Source organism: Branchiostoma floridae, chromosome 10 (genome assembly GCF_000003815.2).
Source record: "Branchiostoma floridae strain S238N-H82 chromosome 10, Bfl_VNyyK, whole genome shotgun sequence".
NCBI lineage: Eukaryota > Metazoa > Chordata > Leptocardii > Amphioxiformes > Branchiostomatidae > Branchiostoma > Branchiostoma floridae.
This window is the reverse complement of record NC_049988.1, coordinates 7,268,263-7,289,290: the sequence shown is the minus strand read 5'-3', so window position 1 is coordinate 7,289,290 and position 21,028 is coordinate 7,268,263. Positions and strand designations below refer to the sequence as shown.

Sequence of the window (21,028 nt, the reverse complement as noted above, 5' to 3'; positions counted from 1 at the left end):
CGTGCCACGCACGTGTGTCACGGGGATAGGCACCCTCTGCTTGGCCGTCCTTCTCGTACACATTACACCCAGTCAACAAGGTACCCGAAGGACATTTGGCATCGACCTGTAAAGATGACATTGTAAACTGCTTACATGCATGCTAAATTATGGTTTTCCTATACCTTATCATGCCTACTTATAACTTTCTTAGTTAGAGAACGCACATAGAAATGGTTAGCAATGTTTCCTTTCTTACATTCATTGTCTGTGCGTTGCGAATGACAGTGTGCCACCATCTTGGATCTATGTGTTCCACCAACATGGCCGCCGTATATATGACGTAAGTCGCAAACATAGGAACATGTCAATTTTGATGAGATCATCGTTTACCTGAGTTTCTCCTGCCTTTGCCTTGTCTGACCAGACGGCCTGGCACTTCATGTCACGTGACTTGCAGCAGGTGGCGTGTGCCGTGACGCCACTTCCGCCCTTTCCGTTCTGTGCCGCGCACTTCCGGAGCGAGGACGGAATCAGCCCCAGTAGCCGGGACCGTTCCGGACGGACGCCATCTATAAAACCGGTCTCCGAACTGGCACTACACCCTGAAGAAAATCAGTACAAATCAATTTGACTAGAATGACTGTGTTTTCACCAGCGTGTATTTGTTTATTAGTTGGTTGGTTGCTTGGCTGGCCAAATGGTTTGTGAGGATTATTATGACTTTTTTTCACTTATCTCTGCTATGCATATTCGTTTGAGAGGAGAAATGACTTCATTTTTCAAATTGATATCTGAATCAGCTGCTATGTTTAGTGAAGACACGAATCGTCGACTGAACCAAGGGCTGGAATCGACAGCCGAACAGACGGTCAATTTCTTACCTACAAGCATGTCGCAGGAAAACAAAGTCCGGTCGCACTTGGCCTTGACTTCGGCGTTGTCACGACTTGAAGATTTTCCGGAGTCCCTGAAGTAACAACGTGCACCTGGCCAGCTGCAGCACCTGGCGATGGCGTACACACCTGTTCCACCTGCACCGTTCGTGGCGACGCAAGCTTGCCTGACGCCAGGGAGCTCCTAACAAAACAAAGCCAAAAAAATCGTTGTATTTTAACAGCAAATTGAATCTGAATCATATGGCTGGTTTATTGTATTATTGCCGATATTCTAATTTATACTTGAGGAATAATGAGCGCATACATAAAATCTAGCCAGTGATTGGTGATACCGAATAAACCAGCGAGTGAGCGAAGCGAATTCAAACTGACACTGACATTGTGAGTTCAAATCCTACATTCCTACAAACGTGCATTGTTGTCAGTCATTAAGTACACATTTCTTCAATAAACCCCTGCTTATGACGTCATGGTTGTACAACCAATAGGGACGGAGACTTGAAAAAGAATAGGGGCTTGCGATTGGTCCATACAGCCTGACTGTATGTCTATAGCATTGTAGCATCAAATAGTGCTTGCTGTAACGTTACCTACCGTGTTAAACTCTCCCGCTCTCATGCCCTCGTCTGCAGCTAGAGATGAACATCCCATAATAGTTTCGTTGACGTTGCAGGCGACAGACGACAGGTCACCGTCTGCTCCTCCGGACTTGATGGACCAAACCGTTCGACAGGCCGGGGTCACTGAGGGAACAAACACAATACATGTCTTCAGAAAGACAGCAAAAGTTACGTTCCTTGGGAATTTCTTTCTGGTCAATCTCGACCGACGCGCGACGCTTTTGTACTACCTAGAGACATTGAATACTACTCGCGTCATCTGGTGTGAGACACTTGTAACCGCTTGTGAGTTTGTCTATAGATAATAGCTAGACAAAGCGGACCATTCATTATCTATTGTTCACTTAACAATTTCAAACTTCAAAATTCACTCTAACACATACAAGTCGCAAAAATGAAGGCACTGTAAGAACCTGCTAGGCTTACTTAGGGCAGACTTAAAGGACCGACAGAACAAGGACAGACAGAAAACTACTGGGACAAAGGATGAACAGGATGAAGAGAGTTGAAGAAAGACTCTTTTAAGCTGCAAAGTGTTCAAGTCACTGCAGCAACAGAACACAGTGGACTACTACTACTACTACTACCACCACTACTACTACTACTACTACTACCTCTCGGCTGGAAGGCAGACCGTGCAGGGATGTGCAGCAGCTTGTTGGCGGTCTGGAGTCGCATGTCCCGCGGGAGGCGGCTCAGGTCGATCCGGTCACTAACCGCGTCCTCCAGCAGCTTCATCCTGATCTGCGCAGGCGTCAGACTAGGATCATCGTCCAACATGGCGACAACAACGCCTGAGGGGCAAAGATATCGTTAGGGAAAAACATTGCATGCTGCACAAAATAAAAACAACAAGAAAATAAACAAAGAGACCGAAGCCCTCGTAACTTGCAAGTTGCTTTTCAAGGGTTTCTCGTATGTCTTGTTCAATTATTATAGTTCACTGATTATGCAAGTAAGGTTTCGCTTTCTGTCCCTCTACGGTGAACATGATCTAGCATGAGTCAGCTTCAAAAACACAAACAGGCGGGCCCAAAACAATGGAACCTCTCCGTAAATTAGTAGCTTCTTCCATTGACCCCATGACCTGGAATATCTGTCATGTCTGATAAACATGAATAGTTTTACCAACTCTGAACACTACTTCCTGTCACTCCGACGACCCTGACATTTGCAGTCATGTGACACGATGTTCCAACTAGCACTCACTACCTAGGCCTGCTACTCTAGTGACATGTATTCAAATAACTGCGAACTCACAAGAATACAAGCATCCAGACACACAGAAAATAAAAATGGAAGAAAGAAAGAAAGAAAGAAACCATATCCAGACACAAACTTCATACCTGCTACAAGCGGTGCTGCCTGTGATGTGCCGCTGCTGACCCTGGAACAGGTGTCACACTCGGCTCCTGCACTTCGCACGCGGGCCGCTGGGGCAAGGATGTCTACACACCTCCCGAAATTAGTCCGACGGTAGGTGCCGTCTACTGGGTTGGTACCGCCAACAGTAATTACCTGGATGAGAGATAGGGAGTTTAAAAAAAGTTCAGACACAGCGAAGTTACTTACATGAAAAAACTGCCCCGGATCGGCGGTCATTGGCGGGTATGCAAATAGAATCCCGGGGAACTACCCATGTCATGGTTATGTTAGGTCACAATTGGAAAAAGGGGCCCTGCCGGGTAGTTCACGGGTTGTTTGGGGTCACTTTCAGGTGTGACTCCTACATGGCTCCCTGTGGGACACCCTGCGAATAACGGGCCATATTTGGGGTCGGCCGCGGCCGGGCCCTGGATTTTATCAAACTTGGAGTTGAAATTAAACCGGGAGCCGGCGACAAATGGACCCCGTTACCTACCCGTGAGAACACCGAGAGGTACCTCCGTATTATCCGGCATGTGGTCCACACACAATTGTGACCGAATCATTACCAGGCTACCCTCTAACGTCTCGCATTTGACAAACAAACAAAACACATTAAAGAAGAACATTTTTAAATGTTAATACTTAAAAGTGCCATATCTCACCTCATCCTCGCTGCCCGGTACGAACTTGCAGGCGTCCCTGCCGTCATTCCCGGCGGCGGCCACCACAGGTGTGCCGGTCGCCACCACCAGCTCTCGCGCCATCTGGTTCAGGGTGGATGCGTTGCCAACGTTCCTAGAGCCTGGAAAAATAGAAAGAAAATACATGTACATTTCAATACACGAAATTATATATATCTTTGAAACATCGATGGAAACTAGACCTCCAGGTAATGAGATACTCATTGGATACACAATACAAAACTTAATCCGGCGACGAAAAGTGCTTATCGATATGCTTGAATCATTCTAAAAAGAAGACTGTATTTTGTGTGTTGGAAAATTGGAAACGGTACTGCCTATTATATATTCCAACACAGCGTTGAGTTCGATCCGGATCCTGTCTACATCAATGAATCCCGTTCTGAGACACGTCTTAATTCAAGTTATCATGTGTTTATACATTTTATAAAGTCATACAACTGATTGGAGATGTAGTTAAGTAAGGGTGCGGTCACACAGGTCGTGCAGTCGTCGTACGATCGCTAACTACGGGCATTTTGGAGGATAAAAATGTACGTCTCTCAAAAAATTCAACTGTCTTGATACACCAAATGCTGTTTTGGATCCATGTCGGTGGTTGGTTCTGTCACAATCTGCTTGAAAATCTAATGACATCAAAATACAAATTCGTCTCAAATTATCAATTCTATCAATCAGCGTCTGAAAGACATTTATTTTCAAACTTTTCTAAGAGAGATACACAACGACAACAAAAGTGGATCCGCTAAAAACAAATTGAGGTCTTACAGACTGTTCAAGTCCACTTATAATGTGGAACAATACCTGGATATTGACAATATTCGGCACAGGACGGCCGTCACAAAACTACGAGTCAGTTGCCACAAATTACACATCGAAACCGGAAGACATAACCGCACTCCTCTAGAACAACGAATATGTAGATACTGCAATCTAGATAAGTTAGAAGACGAACACCATTTTGTAGTAGAATGTAGTTTGTACAAGAAAGAGAGAGCTGAACTCTACAGACTAATAGAATCCATGTTCCCCCACTTCATACAACTAAGTAATATAGACAAATTTATATTCCTTATGAATCTAGACAAACCTTTACTTATAAAGCATATCTGTTCTTACATTTTCAATATCACAAAGAAACGAGAAGAAGCCGAATGTACGTAGTAGAATACGATCCTTGAGTAGTGTAGATTCATTGTATCATTATATCATGTTGTATCATTTGTTGTGACCTGTACTAAACCCAGTGGGTATGAATGTACAATAAAGGTCTTCATTCATCAAAATCGTACGACGACCGCACGACCTATGTGACCGCGTCCTGAGTGAATCCTTCTCCACGGAATCTGCAAGAAACTAATTTTTGACCCATTTCTGTACCTCGTAGAGACATGACGACGACAGACCGCCTTCCCGCTGGGCTGGAGTTGACCTGTTTGGCGACATGGTTGATCCCGAGCAGGATGGTGCTGCTGTCGCCGTTCCCGAGATCGTCCAGGACCCGCACACTCCTCAGCCGCACCCCGCGGGCCACGCCGAACCTCCGCCCGCCCACGAGAGCCGCCACGTGCGTACCATGGTCATTCAAATCGGCACCCTGAAACACCGAAATCCTCGTGAGTCCAGAAAAAAGAGTACCCTGGAAACCAGACTTTAGCCAGGCCAGCAGAGAATTTTTTAGAAAACAGTTCTTCTCCAGGACCTTAGATATGCACTCCGGGGAGGAGTCATGCAGGGAGAAAGTTGCCAGCAAGGTCCTCGGGAAGAACTACCTTGGCTGCAGAACAAATTCTCTGCCGGTCTTGGCTAAAGTCTAGTTTCCAGGATAAAAAAAGAAGGGAGTGAAATACAACAGGAAAAACAAACAAACAAAAAGAAATGTATGCACAATTAACTAAACAATCAAAACTGAAACATGCGCAAGCAAATGCATGAACGTTTGCCTTCACATAATGTAGCCTAACAAAGTATTGTCCTGTTTATTCTTAATCAAGCCCATTGTGATCAGCCCCTGTCCTGCCACTTGCTACATTATGTGATCGAACACCACAGGGGGTCTGCTACTTAAGCAGTAACTGTGCGGGCAGTCGTCTGGTTCAGGTCATTAAGGAGGAAAACACGGAGCAAAAACAATCATTGATGTTTCTCTTCTGTAAAGGTTGCCAAACAAACAAATAAACAGACAAACCTAGTTAAGCATTTCGTCTCCACAAAAATCGATACCTGGTTTGTTCCGTCCGGATCGAATGCGTCGTATCCGGACCAGGTGGCTCGGCCTTCGAACTCCTCGTGACTGTACCGGATTCCGGAATCCAAGACATACACGTCCACACTGCTACCCTCGCCTGGAGATGGAATAACTCATACATTGGTTTCCTCCTTCAGAAATCATGTTCAAGTCTTTACAACAATAACCACAACTTTGTGTTAAAAACAACAACAGCAATAACAAAACACAGAAGCACATGGTTGTGGCTAAACAATGATGCCCAAGTAGATTCTAGTTTCTTCTTCGTTCGAGCTCATTTCTCCGTTTGTCTTGCATTGCCAGAAAGCAAGCAAATACCTTCTTGGAGATTGCAAGAAATCAAATATCTTCTTGGAGATTAGCCACTAGTATTTCCATCTGAGATAAATATTTCGTACCGTTCCTCTGGAACTTTCCCAGATCTAGTGGCAGTGTGAGCTGGTCCAACCTGTCCAGGTGCCATTCCTCCGAGCACGCGGCCACCGTCTGGACCTCCTCGATAAAGTCTACGTCACGCAGCGTCCGCATCTGCAACCATGGCAACACAAGTTATGTCATAAGTTGCTGTGCAACATCATTGTGTAGCGTGGGGTAAACTTTTTTTTCAAATTTGAATACGTAAACGCGTGATATAATAGGACGTGGAGTGGTCTAACGTTACATTTCCTTCAAATCTTTGATGTATTTTCCCTGTATCAAAACTTTTGACTTTTTTCCAATTAGAAAACATCCCATAACCCCTACTTTTCGAATGGAATAGGCCTACTGTGACTGTATCTCAGTAAAAGACAAAAAATGACGTCACTTACGATCGTCAAGGCAACGACGGGTAACCTAGCAACGATCACCATGAGCAGTTGGTCCATGACGTCACTGATTTCGCCCAAGTCAAGATGGAGTCCGAATTTCTTGGCTACCCTGGACACGAGATCTACTTTCTTCTGAAATTGGTCAATGACCCTGTCCAGGGTAGTCCGGGTAGACCCGCTTCTCAGCATTACAATATACCTGGAAAAAAAGAACTTTGTCTTGTAGGTGGTTTTAAAAACTAGACAAAAATGATGTTCGCTTATGACATAACGCAAACATTTTTCAATACAAATGTAGAATGGGTGAATTGACTTTTCGATCGGTCTTCTGTCAGCTACCCCTTCCCATATACTTGTAGAAAATACTAGTCGCCATTGCGCTTTTTCATAAACCACACTTGTTAAACTAAACAAGCCATACTCACTTTTCCTTCACGCGAGTTTTGGGATCCCCTCTGAAGACGGGTCGGAGATCGCCATGGTACCGACCGAAGATGGTCTTCACGACGACGGTAGGGACCCCGGGGATAACGTGCGACTCTTCCTGAGGGTCGTCCCGAGGTCTCCACCGAACCGCCTCTGCAAAACTTACGCCTAAAACCATTGCTAGAATATATCTCGGTAACATCATCTTGAAAACAAGTTTGAAAAATACTGCCAAACGACCGCAAAGTTTGCGTTTTGAGTCACAAATTCTGAGAGGAAACCTCGTTATCCAACCACCATCCGTAGACTGAGCACGTAGATCGAACAGGTCCGGTTTTATACGCGCTCTGACCACCGGAAGAAAACCGGCGGTTTTCCGCGAAATCTGGCAGGTCGCACGGGTCAGAGCTTTCCCATCGGTACCAGTCTTGGAACTGTCAGCACGGCGGAAGTTCGTATCACTCAGTGGGCGTTCCACCTGTTCAAGAGTGTGGCCCACACTGCTGACATCATTAACTACTTCAACAGGTTGCTAGTACAGGGGAAATGGCCAAGTGAGTGCCCGCCTTGTATTTGGTAGATCTGGGGTCCCGGCCGAGTCATACCAAAGACTTTAAAATGGTACATGCTGCATTCTCTGATTAGCACTCAGCATGGTAACGTTATGTGGGGAAAAGTGTGGTAGTTGTACACAGGGCACTACGCAATGGACTAGCTCCCTGTTGTAGTGATTGCACAAAATCTGTGTGACCTAGGGCTACAGAAATGGAGATAGGCGCCGCCCCTTGCACCATCTGGTGTGGGAAGGACTTGCAACTTGCAACAATACTCTCACCTCACCTCACCCCGCCGGTCCCATAGCCTCACCGGTCGTAGGGACAGCAATGCCATCAACAATACTAGTGCTGTATAATACAATAGCAAAACTCACTGTGTAAAAAAAAGGACAATGTCACTTACGGTCGTCAGCACAACACCTGAGTTGAGATCATAACGTTGGTAACATGATGTCAACTCTAAAAATGTCTCTGATGATTTCAAGTGTCGTGCAAGTGATCGCACAGATGTGAAACAAGTGCATGTTTCCTGTGACTACAGTCTACATATTTCTCAGTTGACAAGAGAAGAACTTGAAAAGCGGGGGAGACATTTCCTGATTATAGTACAGACAAAAAACATGACGTAGTTACTCTTTGTGTCGATACTTTGAGGAAGTCATTCTATTTTTGTATAACAAACGCCAATCCACCAACCGTGAGAAATTTCAAAAGGCGTCAAATTTCTCAGTAGCCATGGTCGACAACCGTTGTAACAACGGAAATTTGTGGGCGGTAGTTATGTTAACATGAAATACAGTTGTAGCGAACCTGACGCTATGTTATTGGAAAAGCAGATGATATCATGGTGTCTACCTTACACCCCTCACCTCTTCAACGCTTGAGCGGATTATTCTGTTAGCCTTAAGTTTGTGTTTTTTTGGTTGTCTGCATAGCCGGTAAACCACCCAATAGCGTTACACACCAGGTTTGTGTAAGAGCTTCATATCCGGACAGATTTGTTTGATCCACTCACACCGGGAAGGTTCCCTACTCTTTTCGATAAATGTGGTGGGTGTGGCTCTCCTCAAACATGGGACCTCCATTTAACGTTCTACCCGTGGGAAGACTTTAACCGATGCTAGGTACTCATTTACACCTAAGTAAAGCAAGGAAAGCCATGTAAAGTGCCTTTCCCAATATCGGCGGCATATCAACGGATTTTCCAGGACCACTGGGTTACGAGCCAAACACCATTACGTTAACGTTATGCCACACGACCCCACACGCCACCCGAGCCCACACTTCTTGTCTGCTTGCATTGTATATAGGTTTGATTGTGCCCGGTATCTGACAATCGCGCAGCCTAAAGCCTGCACCCATTCGACGTCTTACTTCCCTCTGTACTTTCAACAATAAAGACATATATACTGAAGCCCTCTTCAGAATCGAACCATGACGCCTGTAACCATAGGCTATATTAGAATCTGCTCACAACAGCGCTAACAACAGTGGGTAAATCTGAACCACCTGTGTGAGGAGACGTCCACATGTCAAGTGTCGTCTGATCAGAGTTAACCTCTCCGAGATGCGGTTTCTTGGATGCCCAATTTGCACATGTTCGTACGGCTTAGAATAATGCTCTGTTTTATACAGTAATTGCCTTTGACAAGGTTATGTTCTCGTTGCCGCTTTTGGGTTAACACAATGCCATATAACATTACATGTAATCTAATTCCGTCTGTACAACAAATAACCACAATGGGACCATAAACAGCATAAATATAACAACGTAAAGATGTTTATGTAAATTTTAAAGACACGCGGATAAGGCACGCTGTCTGTGTTTTTTTTATTGATGATATACAAACAATGGAAGGTCAACAATGATACTAAGTTGAATGGTTTTGCATAGATTATGAACATGATATTTACTTTGATATAGTAACGTATGAAACATTACAAATAATTATTCAATGAGAATAAAATACTTCTAGTAATAGCAAAGAGAAATGAAATGTAATGCCATTTTAACAGTTCTGGGAACTCTACTAAGTTGAATAGTAGTAAGAATAAAATATCTCCAGTGAAGTTCGAACAAGTCTATCAAAATGCAATACTGTATGATGGCTCCCTTGAGAATTATGAGTCAGAGTAAAATACAAGAATAAGAAAAACAAATAAACAATTAGATATGTAATGTTCACAAACAACAACATGAGACATTTTCAAAAAGTATCAAAACAAATTTTGGACAAGAAAAGATGTATACAAAATTAATACAAGTCACAAGAAAATCGGAACTACCAAGACTAACCTTTCTGTCATTTACAAAAACAGCTCCTGATTTCATTTCGTCGCCTTTCTTAATAAACACAAGTCTTAAGTGTCAGTCAGTCTCTCCTCCCATCAATACAAAGTAGTTTTCTCCGAGACTGGGGTTGAAGGTACCTTCCTCTGATTGGCACCCGCTTTCTGACGTCAGAAAACAGTAACCAATCAGAAGTAAGCACTCGTGGCTATCTTTTCCCTCAACCTCTGCTTGGAGTGTAGCTAAGTAGTAGTAGCAGCAACAATTTTTAAATTTAATATAGGGTTTGACACTTGACTTCATCGAAATACCTATTTTTTCAGTAAAAATATCAAACAAAATTTCAAGAAGTAAAAATCCACCAATACTAAAATAGCCTTGTTGGTAGTGAGACTTTTGGGATTCTTTAGTTTCCTCTGCAGCAGATAGCCACAGCGTGCACGCCCTCCCCCTGTGTGCCCTTGCGCGCAATGCAGGTGTTGTCTATGGGCATGGCGCCGTCAGCGTGCCCGCTCCAGTCGTACGCGTTACACCCCGTCAGGACCCAGCCTGTGGGACAGGTAGCTGATACCTGGGTGGGGCAAAGAAAATTTCATCAATAATCAATTATATCAAGCAAGCCAGATGTAATTGAAGACCCCATCCATCCATCCATCCATCCATCCATCCATCCATCCATCCATCCATCCATCCATCCATCCATCCATCCATCCATCCATCCATCCATCCATCCATCCATCCATCCATCCATCCACAAATCGCACAGACAGACAGATAGATAGTCATCGAGACAGACGAACAGATAAACATACATACAGGCAGACACACAGACAGTCAGACAGACAGATAGATAGACATACAGGTAGACAGATGTAATTGAAGACCCCATCCATCCATCCATCCATCCATCCATCCATCCATCCATCCAGCCATCCATCCATCCATCCATCCATCCATCCATCCATCCATCCATCCATCCATCCATCCATCCATCCATCCACAAATCGCACAGACAGACAGATAGATAGTCATCGAGACAGACGAACAGATAAACATACATACAGGCAGACACACAGACAGTCAGACAGACAGATAGATAGACAGACATACAGGTAGACAGACGGACAGACAGACATACAGGCAGATAGACAGACAGACAGATATGCAGACAGATGGACAGACAGACATAAAGGCAGCCTTAAGCTAAGGGCGCAACCCGCCGTACGTGCAAATACGTGCTGTCTACGTGCCTAAACGTGGGCAATCTTTTGGGATCCGTAAGTGATAAGTACCGCCTCCGCACAAACTGGTAGGGAATCCGACGGATTTTGGAGCACGCAGACACGCCTTAGAACTTCACGTGCAGGCAAAACTTTGCCGTGTTGACGTACTCCCTCCCTGCTCTTGCCAGTCGTTCCCCACGTTTTTAGAAATACGTGACGGACGTGGCCTCACAAAAAAAAAACACGCACGGACAAATTGCACGTACGGCGGGTTGTGCCCTTAGCTTTACCGGCAGACAGGTAGGAAGACAAAACATCCATAGCGGGCTTTCCCATCAAAGAAATTTGTATATACTACATACCTCAACTTTAGGCGTGTTCGGTGACCTGTTGGACCAGACGGCCTTACAGTCCATGTTGTCGGCCTTACAGCAGGTGGCGTGCGCCTCCACACCGTTCCCTCCGTCACCGTTCTGAGCTATGCAGGTCCGCAGCGGGAGGCGGACAAACCTCAGCCGGGCAGAGGCGGGACGGGCGCCGTCGATCGACCTCGTGTCTGTGGCGGCGCTGCAACCTGCAGGAAACGATTACGGTAAACCATTAATGTCTGAATTACGTGTATTTGCAATCTGCGTCGACATCACTGGCATAACAGAAATAAGTAAGTCTACGTTTTAGGTCTGAGGTCTGATGTTTTCATTCATTTTTGTTATCCTCAGACCCTTCTTAATTACGGCTTTTCTTCCAGAACAGCTCTGGCAATCAATCAAACAAACAAACAAACAAACAAACTTTATTTTTTATATAGTCCCTGACTCAGTGATATTCCAAACCGACAAACAAAACATTGAACCAACACGCGCCTCGTTTTCGTGCAATCTCACGCACGTTTCCGCTAAACTGTGATCTCGCGGGAACACATTTCAAAATGGCCGCCGTTACTTGACTGGAATCTATATTTGCTTACTTGTGAGCAAGTCACCGTCGTTCCTGTCACACTTGATGTTGACCCTGGCGCCGTCTTGAGACGATGATCTGTCAGCTGACTTCTCGAAGTAACACTCGGACCCGGGCCAGACGCAGCACCGCGCCATGGCGTATACTCCCGTTCCACCGATACCGTTCTGAGCGATACAAGCGTTGATATCACCTGGTAGGGCCTATGTGAAGAGAAAAAAGCGACATGTCAGCGATCCATACATTGATATTGTAGCAAGATCCGCGGCTGGCATTTTGATTATGCCTTGTTTGGTTAATTGCGTACAATTGTCTGGTTGTTGCAGTAAAAGCAACATCAACAACAAAACACCCAGGCCATCAGAACACAATTCCAAATAGAGAGTAGTACTGTACATATAGAATCAAAACTATCAAAGACTGCCAGTTAAAATGCAAATAACTTGTGCCGTAATACTAGTACTAGTAGCATGCCGTGGTTCTTAGTGGTAAAATGGATTGGATTTCAGGACGATAATAATCCATCTAAATGTTTGGAGAAAGTTCGGAGCCAATTTAGTTGCTAATGACGTCCTGGCAGAGGACAGTTTATCATAAATGTGAACGTCTTTAATATATGAAAACATCAATAAGAAGACAGTATACAGATTACCATCCCGATAACCATATGTTACCATCCCGATAACAGTTAAGTTGCATAAACTCACCGAAGTGAACTCCCCGGCCCGGAGGCCGTCATCAGACACTGAGGAACATCCCATCATGCTCTCGTTGATGTTGCACCGGACCGAGGCTAGCGCGCCATCCGTGACGTCAGACTTGATGGACCAAACCGTCCGACAGGTCGGCGTGACTGTAGGGCAGAAACCAACAATTAGATAAAAGTTGTATTTCATAAGAAAAAAATGTTGCAACTGAGTGGCATGTGTGCGTACGTCATTGAAGTGACGTCATTAATATGTCTGCCGACATCTTGGTGTCTATTAGCGTTTCAGTGACACCGGTATGGCGGCCCAGTCTGTACGGTACCAGATATACGCTGGCTATAGCCGTATAGGGAAAATAGTTTGCCAATGGAGTTTGGCCATCATAGGGCTTCATTGGTCCGGAGGAGAAATGTTAACCTTAGGTTTAGGGCCCAACTAGAAAAAGGGGTCTTTTTTTGCACTTTCTGGGGCAACTTGAATTTAAGTCGGACATAAAATAGACCAAGGACCTGGTAACAAGTAGGCCTACTCATGGGGTATACCGAGGATAATAAAAAGGCCAGATAAATTCCATACGAAACATGCACGATAGTCCTAATACTACTTTTAGTTTGCAAATAGTACGACGTTCGTACGACGAATGTTACCCTGTTCATAAATACTAAACCTGACCCTAAACAGAGAAAGAATTCACTATGTTTAAGCTTACCTCCGGATGTGAACGCAGAGGACTGTGGTATGTAGAGCAGCTTGTTTGGCGTCATGTGTTTCATGTCGTCAGGGATGGGCGTGAAGTCGATCTTGTTCCTGGCGGCGTCGAACAGCAACTTCATCCGCAACTGCGCAGGCGTCAGACTGTTGTCCTGCTGCAGCATGGTAGCTGCCACGCCTAGCAACGACAGAAGGAGTGAAAAATGAGTACATCGATATCGATCGAGTCAAAGATATTAAACTACCTGAGGCAATTGCTAATGAATGGTAAATAATGCTATGCCACAATATCATAGTGCCAAAAACACAATAAAAGAAAGCGGAGAAATAGCCCAAAATTTTACGTCGCTACACACGAGAAAAGTTGAAACAAAACATCAACAAGTGACCGTAGGTAACAAACTCTGTGACCTAATTATGGTTTATGTTGGTTGTGATGTTTTCCGTGGTGTATGACTCTGTGTTTATATATCGTCACAATGTCACCACCCTATATCTGCTTGACTTGCATGTCAAGCTCTGGATAGGGACATGAGCCATGTACCCATAACCGCCTCTGTCCTCGTACATATTCTGGCCCCTTATCGCTAAATCTGCGTCTGCATACCCTACACCTGAGGGAGCCTAGCTTCACTGGGTTAAAATTGTGTGTTCACGTTAGTGTCTGCTTAATCCCGAGTTGTTGACAAAATCTTATCGCAGAGTTCATCTCCAACAGCTGTTCTGGAATGTACTTTCCTGTGTGGCTCATTGAGAACCGACTTTTATGTTCCTTTAATGACCCCTGTCAATCAAATGCCAACTTTTCCCGGGTACGAGGTAGCACAGCTGTTGTCAATTTCCGACGAGGACAACATCTGCTTGACGGTATCTAGTTACCCAAGCACAATCATAACGAAGACCTGGACCACTATACCGAAGACGTAGGGGTGAAAACTGAAATTATTACATCCATAATAAAAACAGCTACGGCGAAAAAAAAAACAACGTGCATCATTTCATAACCGAGTACAGACGACATGCCAATCCACATGCGATTGCGGCATACGGAACATAGAGATATAGGTGCGAACAGCCAACGCACAAAGTGATTACAATACTCTGTTACTGGAGGTTACCCTCCAGTGTCACAGAGTAACAAAGGCAACTGTTCAGGAACATCTACTATTAAATCGCTTCTTATTTGTATCGAATTAGCCGTTGCCAGCGATCGACCCAAAATAAGGCTAGGGTAGGCAGGTTTTTGGTAGGATCGGGTCGGTTAATGACGCGCACAATGACGCGCGAGCGCCATCACTGCCGTCCGTACCTGCAACAAGAGGCGTGGCCTGTGACGTCCCACTCAGCTCGCGGTTACACGTGTCGCAGGCGACGTCAGCGCTTATCACCTCCTGCGCAGGCGCCATGATGTCCACGCAGCGGCCGTAGTTGGTTCCCCGGAGACGGCCGTTGACCGTGCGGCGGTACAGACCGTCAACCGCGTTGGTTCCGCCAACGGTGATGACCTGGAATAGACCGTAAAAAGAATTGAACAGGATCTTCCCTCCAAATATCTACTAATTTTTGAATTGTTAACCCAACAAGAGTGTGTGCTACAGAGCAATCTTTGCATTTTAACGTCACCAAAGTTGCGTCTTCATGTTCTTATCCTATAGGGCTTATTCAGTCACGTGATCCTCCCCCTAGCAACAAGCAAAGTCAGCCATTTTGGTGTACCACAGTCAGCCCGCCTGCAGTGGGGCCCTATGCAACTCGCCATAAAAATTGTAAATATTTCCCAAGCAATGCACCATTTCCGTTCAAAACGTTTAGTTTCACAATCACAGTGCTTTGTCTTGGCGTGGGATGTTGGTTCTGCACTGGTAAAGCGCACACAAATTGGGTAACAGTAAGATTTGCTTCGCGATTCTCTGGGAAAGCCGTGCGGGAATGAAAATACGAAGGGGAATTCCGAAAACAAAAAGCGGAGTCCATAAACGACAGCAGAAGCATGTACCCTAGTTCTTTGATGAATTTCCATGAAAAAAAAAACACAACAAGAGTACAAGATGCTAACTGTGTTTGAACAAAAACCGCGGCACAGGATATTATCCTGTGGTCGTCCAACTTCTGAATGTCGAACGTTCCCGATCACTACGTACTTCTATCAACTAAATCTCATCCTACACTCCAGTATTTGTCCAGATACTACGTTGTCGCAAGGTCTTTTCATCAAGTTGTTGTAAGCCTGGTACGTTTTTAACTGAGTGTGTAGAAAGTCGTTCACAGAACAAAATAACAAAGACAAAATCGATGGACTCCGCTGTCACCCTGTCACTGTTGCCGTGTTCGTAAAGTAGACTGGATCTCCGAAAACTTTCCCTCACTGATGAAATATGGATAATTTCCATCCGATTTTTGTAGCGAAAATATGACTTGAGGTTGGAAGGTCTTTGCATAGTCAAACAGCGTGCAAATGACTTCACTTTCCTCGGAGTTAGAGACCTTCAGACACCGAGAATCTTCGCCGGGACTGGTGGTACACCAAAATGGCGGCACAAGGAGGGAAGGGGTGATGACGTCACGTGAATAAGCCCTATAACGTTAGTCTTCGTCTCCGATTGAACGACAACAATGAAAATACGAAGGCCCATAACTACAATAGGTGGAAGCCCCACACGGATCCTCTTGCAGTTGTGGGCCTTCGTACCATAAAGCTATAATCACCTCTGCCTCTCCTGCAGGTGAGAAGCGGCAGGCGTCCCTGTTAGCGTTCCCGGCAGCAGCGAACACGGCACAGCCCGTGTGGACCAGCTCTTTGGCCGCCATGTTCACGGTAGTCATACTGGAACCTGAAAACAGAAACGGGGTTGAGTATTCGTCACTGAATAACAGTGGGGTTCAAACGCCGCCAAACTGACAATATCAAAGGCTTTTGGCGTAGAAGTTTGTGGTCTGGTGGCCCGGGTTCGGCGTGAGTTCGAACCCCGGGAGCCAGGAGACTGTTTCTACTCCTTTCTTACATTGGTTCCCATACCGACGATGTGAGTAACAGGCTAGAAGATGTGCCACACAGTCAGGGATATCTAACTTAGGAGATTCGAGCACAAATATGATCAGTTTGGCGGCGCTTAACCCCACCGTTACAGCTGTATAGACAAACCAGAAAAGGAGTAACGGGGCTTCAAGCAGATGCATGTATATAGTCAGGATCGGTTATGCCAGTCTTCAAAACCGCCCCCAAACAGTACCTCCGTCGAAGAAAATTGTTCTTCCCGAATTTGAAAAGAAATCAGTTCGCAAACAAAAAAAGAATTATCACCTGCTAGGGACATGACTGCGATGGCGCGTGCGTTAGGGTTCTGATTGACCTGCATGCGGACATAGTTGAGACCGGCCAGGATGGTGCTGCCACGCCCCCTACCGTTCTCGTCCAGTACACGCACACTTCTCAACTGGACGTTTCGCGCCACACCGTAAGTTTTCCCGCCTACGAGAGCGGCCACATGAGTGCCATGTCCGTCTATGTCCAGGCCCTGTTTCGCGGGAAATGTAAAGATGACAAACGATCAGCGATTCTCATATTTACCGTTGCATTCATATATATGCTCACCATAGAAAGCACATGACAAGACGGGGGCCGTTATAGGCTTTTCGTCTTTTCATAATAAACGGAGACTTTCGTTAGCACTGAAATGACGTACAAAACCTCCAATTAACATAGAAAAAGGATGTTTTCTGTCGACACTTTAGCAAGATTTTTAAAATTTGCGTTTTACATGTATCAGCAAGTTGGAAAATGAAGTCCATACCTGATTTGTGCCCGCCGGATCGAAGGCGTCGAATCCTGCAAAAGATGCGCGTCCCTCGAACTCTTCGTGGCTGTACCGGATCCCGGAATCCAGCACGTACACGTCAACTCCGCTACCGTCACCTGAAAGACGCATCACTTAAATTCATGCACCTAGGTACCTGAGAAGCAATGCATGTGAAGTTTCACAGAATACAGAATTCGAACGACTCCGCTTCGGTGGCGTTGCCAAAATTAGGAAAATGACCGCCTGTTTCGTAGAAAGAGATGGGGGAAAGAGAGGGGGAAGATTGAGAGAGACAGAGAAAGAGAGAGAGCGTTAGAGAGAGAGAGCGTTAGAGAGAGAGAGAGCGTTAGAGAGAGAGAGAGAGGGAGAGAGGGGGGTGCCCAAAATTAGGAAAATGACGAAAACGGTTTGACCGTCTGTTTCGTAGAAAGAGATGGGAGAGAGAGAGGGAAAAAAGACTGAGAGAGACAGAAAAAGAGAGAGAGAGTGAAAGAGAGAGAGGTGGAGAGAGAGGGGGGGAGGTGACTGCCCTACCTGTTGCACTGAACTGCCCGTTAACGGGAAGGTCCTTTTGGTCTATCCGGTCCAAGTGCCAGGGCACCGCCTGCTGCTTCTCGAAGATCTGGTCCTCCTCGATGAAATCCACACCCGGGATGGCTTGCATCTGTAGGTTACCAAGTTCGTCGGTTAAAGCACTGAAATTGGCATTAAACTCAGTCTACGATTCCCATTTACCTTCGGCCAACTTTGGCGTGTCAGTGAAGCAGAATAACACTAAAACATGACTTTCTCGGGTATTTGGGGCAAATCCAGTTCAGACCGCGGCGACACCGCTAACCTACCGCAGAACACGAAAATCCCGACAATAGAACCACCATGAACATTTCGACATTTACAGTACTCACCAATTGGGGTGTGTTTTGTTGTACGTTTTGCATGATTCCCATTACAAAGAAAATAGAAGCACAACCACCAACGTGTCGCAGTGAAAACCCCGACAGTAGAACCGCCTTGAACATTTCGCCATTTACACTACTGTCTAGTACTTAGCCTGACTAAAATCGCGCTCCTAGCGGCCGTCCCTACAATTGCCGCCGCCCTCGGGGAGGGGGTCATTAACCCCAGCCAGGGACATATTGTGTAAACACAGGCTATACTAGTACTCACCAAACGGAGGGCAGAGGGTGAGAGCCGGGCCACGAACGCCGTCATGACCTGATCCAGGATCACGTCCACCTCGTTCTCGAAGGCGGGGCCGGCTCTTCCGGCGGTCGCCCGGAAACCCCGCACCACCGCCTCGATGTCTTCGCGCGAAGACATGTCCTTCAGAACAACGATGTACCTGTGACATAAAAAAAGTCAGCATTATCTTCTAATACTAATCTTCAAGCAGATGTAGGGTTCGGCTGGGGTTTGTTTTGAGTCCTTCGATGCGTAATCCAAGTGTCACAAGTATGAAATTCCCGTCACAATGAATTAAAGTATTTTGTTGTCAAATTCGGTCTTCATTTACATAATTGTTATCTCTTAATATTCCTCTCTTTCTCAATTTCATGTGCCACATATTTGAATTGTCCTATCATGGAATGCAGTGGGTTTATAAAATCCACTCATTAGTTATGCAAATTAGAGCCTAATTTGCATAAGCACTATCTGATTACCATTCCTCAAGCTATCTACATGCCAAATGATACGTTAAACCCATATTGGGTTATTCTCTTTTGAATGTGAAACAAAACCTGAACCTGCAGTTCCGCAATCTAGTTCAAAAGCCGCTAGGGGGCCAAAACCTGTACCACTTACTCGTACTAGTACTCTCGAGCCTTGGTACCACTTACCAACATCCATAGTGATCGCTGGCTATTATTTCGTTTGCTAGCTACGGTTAGCAAGTGAAAAGATCTTCCCACATGCCACACTGAGTATTATGCAACACAATCCATACAACCGTTACCATAAAAGCAACCTTCTTGGCGAAGGTACAAATGCCGATAACAATAGAAAGAGCGACTTACGATCCAGGGACACGCATGTTGTCTTCTTTTGCAGTCACCACTGGGCGAAGTCGGTCCCGATCGGGGTCAAACCCATCGACGGTGACATGGCCAGGGAGACCCGGCACGCGTCCCCGGACCTGCCCGTTGGAACCTTCCCAACAACACAGCAACAAGAGCGCCGTCGCTGCAAGCACTCTTCTCGGCAACATTTTCAACAATTTACAACTTACAAGACGTAAAGTAAGACGAAAACCTTAAAAAATTCAAGTGTTTCGTAAACGTTTTGAGTCTCAAGTTGTTCTCTTAGCGAAGTTTGATACCGAGTGAAAAGTTGAGGAAGTCAGACGACTTTTATATCGTGACTTCTTGGATGGTGATGGTATCCACGTACCCGACCGGATGTTGAGCACTTCGGGGAAGTGATTGACAGCTGGATCTGACGACGTCAGGTTTATTTTGGTGGCGGGTTAGTGGTAATTCCCCACGTCTTCACTACTGAGAACTGTCTATGGTCGGAAGGAAGGAAACCATGGAGATCTTGAGGGTGTATTGAAGGAACAGCTGAAATGTAGTATCAGCTTTGCAAACTTGCATTATCGCGCTTTTCATGGAAGGGTTTGAAATACTGTAAAATGGGAAATGTTCGCAATGGTTTTATGTTAGAGCTTCTTACGTCTTCAGCACGCGTGCACGGACTTGAAAACACCGTGAACATTTTACGTTTACAGTAAAACTGCATGGCAGTTAGAACCACTGCGAAAACTCTCCATTTTACAGTAAACGCTATAATGCATAATGCACCCCCCCCCCCATTCTGTCTCTGTAAGAACCAAGCAAGCTTAAAAGTTGCTTCTCAAACGCACGTACGCGTATTGTGTTTGAAATGTGATGCGCAATGTCATGTGTTCTTAAGGTGGGGTCACACATGCGTATATATTCAAGTCCGTTTGAGGTGCGTTTGAAGCTCTTAGTCTCTACCAGGCTCCTCAGGTCGCGATAAAAATAGTAGAAAGTGGACAAATATAGATACATAACATGCCACTAGTTAGCTGACCGAGAAGTATGGTCAGTAGCCTGGGAACCATACCATCGAGGCGCTCAGCGGTGTAGGGGTGACCGCCCGTACAGTTGATTGGTACAGGCCGGGGGAGTTCTTACGGGGTTAGATTAATTTAGTCGCGCCCCGCGGGAGGGGTAAACTCAAAAAGGTCGGCTACAAGCTCTATAGGCGAAATCTCAAAGGGCAGCTAATCAGACAGGCTGACAGAAGCAGGCCGGTGCCGGGTAAAGCTCCCCAAAGCCGACCGCGGAGAATGGTACCCAGGCTATATGGTCAGCGACCCAGCTAACTCATCTGACATGTTACCTGTTTACGTTTATCCAATTTCTATCATTTTTCCAACGACCTGTTGGGCCTGGTAGAGGCAAATACTCCCATGCACGCCTCATACGTACTTGTTTGAGTCAAGGTTGGCCTTAGCTCTATTGTGGTTGAAAATAATTATTGGCCCGAGTCGTGTGGGCGAGCGAATAATCCTATAGCCTAGACAAGACACGACTTTATTTACAGAGGCTGATGTCATATGTCATGCTATGAGATAGCAGAAGACAAAAAGCACGTTTCCAAATCCCTTGTACAGTATCTTGAGGCATCCTCTATTATAGAAAATACGACAGGGGCCGGAAGTACTCGTTCTCCGAACGTAGCCGGAAGTGTTGATACACCGCTGGTAGTGATC

General features: G+C 45.5%; 2 protein-coding genes across 2 annotated transcripts in view; both read right to left on the bottom strand.

Annotated features, from left to right (window-relative positions):
* Positions 1 to 8,231, bottom strand: part of LOC118424319 (proprotein convertase subtilisin/kexin type 9-like) — a 21,398-nt gene extending 13,167 nt beyond the window's left edge. Inside the window, exons 1-12 of the mRNA XM_035832863.1 lie at positions 7,050 to 8,231; positions 6,625 to 6,823; positions 6,214 to 6,343; positions 5,791 to 5,912; positions 4,948 to 5,164; positions 3,529 to 3,668; positions 2,845 to 3,016; positions 2,113 to 2,292; positions 1,473 to 1,621; positions 864 to 1,059; positions 373 to 584; positions 13 to 106 (exon numbers count right to left, since the gene is read on the bottom strand). Coding sequence (XP_035688756.1) covers positions 13 to 106; positions 373 to 584; positions 864 to 1,059; positions 1,473 to 1,621; positions 2,113 to 2,292; positions 2,845 to 3,016; positions 3,529 to 3,668; positions 4,948 to 5,164; positions 5,791 to 5,912; positions 6,214 to 6,343; positions 6,625 to 6,823; positions 7,050 to 7,255 — 2,017 coding nt within the window. The 5' untranslated portion in view covers positions 7,256 to 8,231. The remainder of the gene's footprint in view (positions 1 to 12; positions 107 to 372; positions 585 to 863; positions 1,060 to 1,472; positions 1,622 to 2,112; positions 2,293 to 2,844; positions 3,017 to 3,528; positions 3,669 to 4,947; positions 5,165 to 5,790; positions 5,913 to 6,213; positions 6,344 to 6,624; positions 6,824 to 7,049) is intronic.
* A 1,192-nt stretch (positions 8,232 to 9,423) lies between these two features.
* LOC118424163 (extracellular serine proteinase-like) lies at positions 9,424 to 19,632 on the bottom strand. Its single transcript, XM_035832695.1, has 12 exons — positions 19,308 to 19,632; positions 18,460 to 18,634; positions 17,827 to 17,956; positions 17,287 to 17,408; positions 16,797 to 17,010; positions 16,202 to 16,326; positions 14,805 to 15,000; positions 13,494 to 13,673; positions 12,785 to 12,930; positions 12,088 to 12,280; positions 11,483 to 11,694; positions 9,424 to 10,468 (listed from the first exon to the last, which is right to left on the bottom strand). The coding sequence occupies exons 1-12, from the start codon at positions 19,496 to 19,498 to the stop codon at positions 10,304 to 10,306; spliced, it is 2,049 nt and encodes a 682-aa protein (XP_035688588.1). The 5' UTR covers positions 19,499 to 19,632; the 3' UTR covers positions 9,424 to 10,303.
* Positions 19,633 to 21,028: the final 1,396 nt, after the last annotated feature.